The 9481-nt window shown below is 41.3% G+C and overlaps 1 protein-coding gene across 3 annotated transcripts in view; it reads right to left on the bottom strand.

The window, feature by feature from the left end:
• Positions 1 to 2810: 2810 nt before the first annotated feature.
• The window catches only part of BORA (bora, aurora kinase A activator), a 30540-nt gene continuing 23869 nt past the window's right edge, over positions 2811 to 9481 (bottom strand). For 2 of the 3 annotated variants that reach the window (XM_014517164.2, XM_006018132.2), the window contains exons 12-13: positions 6591 to 6768; positions 2811 to 3197 (exon numbers count right to left, since the gene is read on the bottom strand). In XM_014517164.2, the coding sequence (XP_014372650.1) occupies positions 3118 to 3197; positions 6591 to 6768 (258 nt within the window). In that variant the 3' untranslated portion in view covers positions 2811 to 3117. Of the gene's footprint in view, positions 3198 to 6590; positions 6797 to 9481 lie in introns of those variants that run through there. The other variant, XM_025197305.1, reaches the window with a different exon arrangement.

Below are 9481 nucleotides of genomic sequence, written 5' to 3'. Positions count from 1 at the left end.
GGGGGGGGGAGGGGAATCATAACAAGCAGCCCCTTCCTTCCAAAAGAAGCTTCTGCAAAGGCTACAACATGCAGGTATGCTTAAAAGTAAATGAATAATGAAAGTAACTTATAATATGCACTATGACATATTATAAACTCCCCCCAGAAGTGGTACAATCACCTACTCTGAATACCTTCAAAAAAATGATTGAATGCACACATTGCTGGGGTCATCTAACCCCATAAGTCTTTCCTGCCCAAGCACAGGGGGGCTGGACCTGATGATCTTGAGAGGTCCTTTCCAGTCCCTAACATCTATGAATCTATGGCAGAAGAGGGCAGTTATTTTGGCTGGTGGGCCACTTAATGAGTTCTGGTGAACTGTGAAGCTGCACATGCAAAATCTTTCTAATCTTTTTAACATATTATAGATAAAAAAACATCTTCTACTAAAAATCAAACATCTATGACATTTTAATTTTATTTAAAATATTTTTTGTCCTGATTTGAGTAGCGTATATAGAGGCGATTGCATATGAGCTCAAAATAAAGTCTTACTCCTGTATATTTTGTGTGTGGGTGTAGATCTCTAGGGGAGGCAGGGAGATGAGGGCAGGGACTGTCTGCATACTAGGTCCTAGGAGCTGACCAGGGGGAAGGGGCAGGGGGCATGTGCAGCAGAACTCACCTGGGTGGTGCAGTCTGCCCTCCCCAGCCCACAACTGGCTCCCCAGGGCTCTGCATGGGGCCTAGCCCCACTTACTCCTGCCCTGTGCCTACTGCCAGCACGCACAGCTTCCTGGTAGCCAAGGTACTGCTCAGCTCCTCCTGCCCCAGCTGTACTACTCTGAACAGCAGGTAGTACGGGGAAGCAACAGCAGCCATGGGCATGCCTGCTGAGTACCACAACTCCAGCTCTTGGCTACCCCCGGGTGACTGATCATCCTGCAGGGTGAGTGGCAGGTGGCCTGGAGCTGGAGCCCCACACACTGGGGCAGGAGCTGCCTGGTTGGGCATGTACCTGGTACGCATCCCCACAGCTGCTGCTGCTTTCTTGCACTCTGCTGTGCTGCTCTGTGCAGTAGGTAGGCAGGAGAAAGAGCCACTGGAGGTTGGGGGAGCTGAGCAGTACCCAGGCTGCCAGGAAGCTGTGAATGCTGGCCAGGGCTGTCAGTGGGGCTGGTGTGGGCAGGAATAGATGGGGCTTAGCCTCATGTGGAGCACTGTGGGGACAGCTACAATCAGCAGGCTGGATCTGGCCCATGAGCCGTATTTTGCCCACTCGTGCTATGATCTTCATGAACCCCCATGTTGAATGTAGTGCTCTAAGGTAAAAAACATCAAACCAAACCCCAGTACCTTCCATACCAGGCAACTGTCAGACCAAAATCAGCTTTAATTCAAATGGTTCTTTCCACCCTCCACGCGCATATAATCTCTTCTCTCAAGCATGTGTGTATTAAAATAGTCTGATTTATAATATAACACTTGCAACAAAGTATCCAAAACACATTAGGTATTTAAGAGAAATAAGTCTTTATTATATTCAATCATTTAATTATACAGTCATTCATAATATAAAAATCCTTGCTAAAACTTTTTTTTTCTTAAATGTAAACAATGACAGTTTTGTGCAATGTGTCAGCCATATGCTTAAGTAAAACTAGATGAAGGCGATGGTCACAAGACTACTGCAGTTAAGTTATACAGTAGATCTAGATTAAATGATTACTTAAAAACATAATTCAAAATATTTAATAAGGATTTTTCCTCTTTAAAAAAGGAAAATAAATAGTTGTAGTTTCTTCTTGCCATAATCTAATTTAAAACAGGACAGATAACACACACAGTTTTTACAAATTATTTTAGTCACCCAATTGTGCTATTTCAGTTGTTTATTTTATGAAGTAAACAAACAATGTTAGTGATTGTTTTGTTCTTTTGAAACTACTTAAAACTTCTGATCCTGAAATATGCAGATAAAAAGAATTCAACAAAATGTAACATTAAATGGTAAAACCACATTCTTAATCTCCTTTATTTCATACTGAGGAGTCTAAAAGTTACCGACAGTACAGGGAAAAATTTGATGGTTGGTATGGGACAGTATGCTTTGAAAAGAAAATCTGACCTGAAAGCATCCATAGTGATCTACCAATGGGACTCAAAGCCTAGTTTAGGTCAGAAATCCAGCTTTGCCACAACAAAACTTTGATCATCTTCTTTCCCCTTTTCTCCCATCTTACACTGGGGACTGGGTGAATGGATGTGGGTGTGCACATGAGTATCCATTTGATGTTAATCACAAAAAATACATCAAAGAAATCCCTGTCTTCAAATCACATGAAACATTAGACTGTTTTAACAGAGTAGTTTCTAATTCGAGAAGCAGAAGTGGTAAGTAAAATGGCAAATGTTATTTCTGACTGTATGACATGCTGCTTTTCATAGCACAAAAAAGCAGCATTTTTTCAAAAAAGTCCTAGAGAAGTAGGGCTAGAAGGAACCTCCAGAGGTCATCTAGTCCAACCCCCTGCATGGTATAAAGTATCTTTATATAGCCATGATATTTTGTGATCAGACCTGTCTCCATCAGTGGCTCAGTAGAACAGTTTCTGGGGATGTGGCACAGTTTCAAGACTAAGCATAAGTGGTCCAGCACATTAGTTCAGTGTATTTTTCAATCCCTGTACTATATCATTATATAATGCATAGACTGTTTAAACTAACCCTGAAGTTTGAAAGATATTGGAAGCTCTGAAAAGTATATCCATTTGATAACACATTTCAAAACCAAGTCATTAAAAAAAAAAAAATTGCAACATCAAGTTTGAAAAAAACAGGGCATACACTTTATTGGTAGTAAGAAAATTCCCTGTTTAATTTCTATATACATTTTTCCAGAGTTATCACTTCTGAGGTAATAAAAACAATGCAGCTTTCTGTAATTAAATTACATTCCTTACACTAGTCTGCCTAAACAGCTTTCACTTCAGGCACTGTTTTATTGCCATAAAAAATCATTTTTCACATATCTTTCAAGTGTTCATAATGTAATTGATGCAATGCTCCAACCTAGAAACTAATTCCATTTGTAGGTTTATGATGTGCTAACTCCTCCATGGTCTAATCAGTTTTAGAGAGGCATTTCTGTAGGTTGTTGCATGGAATGACAGGTAGATATCCCATCCAGAGTCCTAGGACTAGGTATACTTGCTATAAAAAGAAAAAGGGGGTGGGGGAAAGGAGAGAGAATACTTTACTGGAAGTATTCTAGAGAGGAACTGATACCTTTCTGATGGTTGTTTTTTGGACAAAAACTTCTGATAAGACTCATGATCTGCTAAGGCTAAATTCTAAACTTTTTTTCACTAGTAGACTGAAGTGACATTTAGGATACTATTCTTTCGTATTTAAATCTGGTGGCATTCAGAAACCTAACCTAATCAAGTCTGTATATTTACTGATTCACAGTTTTACAGGTTCTGGATTACTAGTAGTCTACTGTGAATTAGGTGCAATTAAATGCTTTCTAGTGAACCCCCATTTGCAGCATTTTAATAGTAACAGAAACTTTGCTATAGAGGAACTTTACTTTGGGAAAGACTGGTCTCATTGAGCCCCCACTATTCATTTAGGATTTTACTATGTGGTCATGGCTACTGTTCATTTTCCTCAGTCTGTCTTAATTTTTTTACCCTTGATACAATACAGGTACAACACTGCATATAGCATTTGTTATACAAATTGTAGATGAGACAGATAAAATAGAAGCAAGTCAATGCAAAGAAGAGAACTGAGACAAATGTGGGAAGAAAGTACCTAGCCAACAATTTAGATTTTGTATAGAGGGAAAGTACTGCACAAGCAAAGGGTTAAGATGCACCTGAGGGTGTCTACTCTGACACCCTGTGTACTCCCACATACTTACCATGCCCCCAAATCCAGATATTAGGCACTATGTGATTTAGGGTGGCTGAATCACAACACCTAGAAGCACAGCTTAGAGCACGAGCCTGAAAGTGGTTCTGGGTGTATGCTCAGGACCACCTACCTTGCCCTAACCTCTGGGTTTGGGCATATGTTGAACAGGATTTACAGAGATGGGGCATGGTTCTCAGCAGTGTTCTGGAAGTCACACCCTGAAGCAAATGCAGACACCTTGCACACTCCAAGAGAAAGTCCATAGGAAGCTTCCAAAATTAAGTTCACTCTGTATCAAAATAGTGAAGCTGCTCTATACAGATACCAAAGTGGTTCACTTGGTAATGACAGGTTTTCCTGAAAATATTGTAGGCCAGAGAAGTGAGACAGGAATTGCTATAGATAAAGCAGCTATCACGTGAAGGCAAGAAAAACAGACACAAGTTTCAGCATATGAGGTATTGAAAATATCAACAATTTTGCAGAAGACTTGATAACATGATCTCTAAAACTTGTGAAGTGAGGCACGGGAGGTAAATTAAAGGTCAGAAGTGATATAGTGGTCTTAATAATGAATGAAAGATGGATTGGAGGTAGAGCAGCTGTTAAACAGGAAAGATATAGATAGAAAGATCTTTGTGGAATTCCATAAAGGAAAGTGATGCCCCAGACATTTTCTGATAGTACTAGGGATAACATAATTAGCCAATTACTTTGCTAAAAGGGATAGTACAGGGCACTGTGCAATTCACTGAAAAATTCGAACTATATTCAAGGAGTACTGAAAGTTAACTAGCAGGAACAAATGAGAAACCATATTTTCCTGCATACCTGTACTCTCAAGTAAAACATACACATTGTACTAGGAAAGCAGCATGACAAAAAAGTCTCTAGGATCTTACCTGCTAAAGCAAGGACTCCACCATGGTTGAATGATCCATGCTACACAGCTTTAAAAACTACTGCCAGTTTGGCTATGATTAATATTAAACTTAAAGCTGTGCAGCTCCTGTGAGACTTAGGGACTCTGACAGCAGAACTGTGCTTAAGCCCCCACCCCTGCCGCATATAGCCAGAAAAATGAGAAGAGTGCAGTGCTTGGCAGCCATTTTAGTGCCTCCAGCACAGTGTGGAAATATCAACTTCCCTGCTTAAAACATGAACCTTTCCTTCAAAATTTGGGAGTATGTGATATGTAAGTAAGGTAATTAACCAACCAAACAATGACTTCTGTGCAATGGCAACTAAAACTAGTTCACTATTTCCAAAGTGGTACTCCAGAATACTATTGCATGGAAGACAAGGAAAAGTAAACTTATCAAGAAATGAACTGAAACAAAGGGTCAGCTTAAAGAAGGCCTTACAGTGACATTAACTAGCAAAAGAGAACGAGAGCACGACCATGAACTATCAGCCAGGATGTAGTCACGTAATCAGGGAGACTTATCCCACAGGATAGGGAGTTAAGGTGGTACTAGTTTAGTTATGAATTAGATGTGAAAGGGTCAAAAAAGAGGAAGGAGCACATTTTGTACTCCTATCCTGTGCTGTGATAAGCTAGACCAGACTAGGGAGGGCAAAAAACATACTTCAAGCCTGTCCAGGAACAGGCTGTGCTAAAAGTAAGAAGGGGTGGAAAGTGTTATGTTAATCACTCTTCCCTATTATTTAACAGCACCTTTAGTAATTAGCAACCATTCAAGTGTACCTGGCAATCGCAGCAGATATTTTGAAAGGACATGCACTATTACTTGGATAAAATCTTAAGTTATGCATTGAGGCTCCATATCTGGATGAAATCTGGTGGGGAGTGGGGAAACTAGAAACACTAGTACCAAGCAAGGAAAATATGCTATGGGCAATGGGCTACAAAGAGCTGCAGTTACAAGATTTGAAAAGTTTACTCTAAGCATTACTTGATAAACTCTAAGCTTAGTAAGTTTGAAGATAATGACAATGGCTTCCCTTGATGATTTTTATTCACACAAACTGGACACAGGACATGCTCATACACAATAAAACCTGAACACTAGTTTGGGGTACTGCAATTTATAAGATAGTATATTCAAGGTCCATGATTCTAAAGTAACTAGAATATAAACTCTGTCTGCTCAAAGGATATTTCTCCAGAAGCTGAACCTCCAGCCAAGCTTTTGGAACAATATGAAGCCACCACAGTTCACAGAAAGAACTCAAGGGAAAAATGCTAGCCAACAGCCTCTCCAGTTTCAGAAAGGAGCTGAAGATACTAGGTCAGGGGTTTCCAACCCCTGCGCCATGGGGTTTGCTGGGCTGGCTGCCAGTCCACAGGAGGGTTGGATGTCAGACTGGAAGTGACCACAGATGGGCAAACTGCAGCTTGGAAGTGACCAGTGTATTGTGTACTGGCAGCCAACCCTACTGAGTATAAAGAAGGGTTGGCTGCCTGCCCACAGTATGCTGGTCACGGCTGGTCCACAGTTTGCTGGTCCTCAGCATAAAAAGGTTGGGAACCCCTGTACTAGGTCAAGATACTAGATGTGGCTAGCACAATCAGTTCAGCTGAGATGAACTGGTTGCTCTCTGAACTGACTGTTCCATGAAATAAAAAGTAGTAGTATCATAAAAAAAATTCACCATACAACATAAATTATTAAAAAATATCATATAAAATTCTTCAGGATCTCCACAAGACAAATCACATACCATTGCTGTGTAATCCCTGAATCTGATGTTCACTGGTATGTTTCCAAGTAGCAAAATTGCAAGTTGCATTTTGACTAAATATTGTATTGTAGGTTTTCACTTTATGGAAACATGGTCGCTTCTCTGGAGATTTTGCTCCCAGCAGATGATTGTCCTTATGGTTTAAACCAGGAAGCTCCTAGATGCACAAATAAAACTTTGTGATTCTTTAAAAAAAAAAAAAAAAAAAAAAAAAAAATGCTCATTTCAAGTAACTAACAGTTAATTGTCCAAAACGAAATTAATTCTAAAGGCCCTAGATGTTTCAGGTCATCACAGTAAAAGAAGTGTGCCTCACCTTCATTCTTTAGCTTAATGAAAACGAGAAGACTCATTCAGCCTACAAAATTCAGTATTGTTCACTAGGGCTGTGCGAGGCTTTGGACTGTGCTTTGGATCCGGAGAAGATTCGGATGCTTTGGTGTCCGAAGCAGCATGTCCGGATTGAAGTGCTGGCTTCTTTAGGCTTTCTGAAGCGATTCGGAGCTTCCGAACTACTTCGGAAAAGCTTCAGAGCTACTTCGGAGATCGGGCCTTAGGGTATAATGCGGAACTCAATGAAATATCTATAACTTTGTTGTTTTTTGTCTGATTTGGATGAAGCTTGCAGGGGTGGTAGCCTCTGTTGAGAGCATGAAGCCTGCCAAGTTTCAAGAAGATAGCTGCAGGGGTTTGGGGGAACTAGTAGCTACTAGATAACGAGTTAATTAGCAAGGATTAACACCTACAAAAACAGACTAAGGAGAGAAAATAATCAATACATACAATCAACTGCCCCAAGCCAGAGTCAGCTGCACAAGCACCCATGTCATGAGTTTTTCCTGTCAGCAGCTAGGGGTGCAGGGCCCCAGAACCCTTGCACCTATCTCCTTGACCTTGACAGCTGCCAGCCTTTGTGGCTGCAGCAGGGGCTAGCAGGCCTGCAGTTTTCATCCTGCTGCGCCTTAACACAGTGTCACTCATGTCACGAGTTTTGCTTGTCCGCAGCTTGAGGTGCAGTTCCCCACAAACCCCTGCACCTATCTGCTTGAAACTTGGCAGGCTTCATGCTCTCAACAGAGGCTACCACCCCTGCAAGTTTAATCCAAATCAGACAAAAAACAACAATGTTATAGATATTTCATTGATTCCCCATTATACCCTATGGCCGGATCTCTGGACCTGCTTTAGCCAAGTCAAAGCAGGAAACCGATCTGGAGCTCTGGACTGGATCCCTGGCATCCAAAGCGGCCAGATCTGAAGCCGAATCGAATAGCTGCTTATTCGCACAGGCCTACTGTCCACAGGTATTATGCTTCTGGAACACATGCACTGTATGTGAGTTAGACCCTAAACCACTGGTTCTCAATGTTTTTAAGCTCAAGACACACCTCAAAAAATACCAGCCCTTTAGTTTTCACTTGTTTTTTGACTACAGAAAACTAGTAGAGCAATTCTTGTGTTGCAAAGAACTTAAAAAGATCACAACAGCTCAGGATATTTTTGACACTATGGATTCCTCTTTGAAATCTCTTGAGTTTCTTGTGCATATCTGTACACCTAACAGTGCTAATAGAATGGCACCCTGCAACACCATGAAAGGATCTCAAGGCACCTCAGATGCCATGGTACCCTAGTTGAGAACCATTGCTCTATTTTTGGCCACCAGTACATGTTGGGCCTACACCTATGGTGTGAGCTAGAGATGCCCTCAACCATAGGAAGTGACTTACTTCAGTTTCTCAGCCAAGAATCTAGATGTTACAGGATCCCACTGTAGCAACAGAGTATGGGTCACAGAACACATATGGTCAAAACATCTCAAAGAACCACAGTTACTGTGGGATAAGCCATCATTTTGACTTCTTTGAGTCATAGTCCTTATGTAGGAGGCAACTCCTCAGAGACTATAAGATAGATGGAAAACACTAGTCTCAGGTATACTTACAATGAAAAAACTGCAATCATGTGCAACCTGCCTTTTCCTTGGTTGGACTAAAGTGTAGGAAAGGAAATAAATTGAACCAGGTTGTTTATTTTCTTACATTGAGACAAGTGAGAGTGTTAGTATAATCCTAGAGTAGGCAACCCCTGGCATGTGTGCCAGACCACGGCATGCAAAGACATTTTGCTTGGCATGCGCCCCTTGAGGCAGACAGCACAGAAGTAGCTGGGCCTGTGCTGCCACAACAAGGATCGGGCCCCTCACAGCTTTCTACCACCCACCCCTGGCACACCAAAATCTTAGAAATCAAGGTTGTGGGTGTTTTTGGCACTCTGCCCAAAAGCATTGCCCCCTCCTGTACCAGAGGATTAAAAGGAGAGTACATTGGTTTGAACACATTATGTTCCCAAGGAGGAGGAAGCTCTTAGATAGGAGAAAATCTTGAACATAATCTTTAAGATGCCATACTACCACAAAGCATAAGAAAACAGTATGAGACTCTAAGGGGTATCAGGGATTTGAGGACCTGATTTCATTGCCAGGTATGCTATGCTCTAATAGAAACGAACAGCCCTGAGCTCTTTAGCGTTTAAAGACAATGGAAAAATAGCTGGAATCTGGTGGCCTATAAAGGTGATGCTGCTCTTCTCAAACAGATAATTTCTTGGCTTTGTGCATGGGTGTGGTAAACTCCTTTCTGTTTCCAACTAGTATTAACTGGACATCCACAAAAACCAGCTCTTTCCACTGGTTGTTTGTCAGCCGCCACCTACCCTTTAAGACGCAGCAAATCTGGGTTTGGCTACAGAATGTTTCTGTGGCACTTATTGACACAAGATAATTAAGAGTTAAAATTTTTCCTGCATCCTCAGGCATGCTGACTGTGTGTGTCATGCAGTAAAACAGGACCTTAAACAATTTGTAGCAA

This window comes from Alligator sinensis, unplaced genomic scaffold (assembly GCF_000455745.1).
Source record: "Alligator sinensis unplaced genomic scaffold, ASM45574v1 scaffold241_1, whole genome shotgun sequence".
NCBI classification, from domain to species: domain Eukaryota; kingdom Metazoa; phylum Chordata; order Crocodylia; family Alligatoridae; genus Alligator; species Alligator sinensis.
This window is presented reverse-complemented; position numbering and strand designations above follow the sequence as displayed.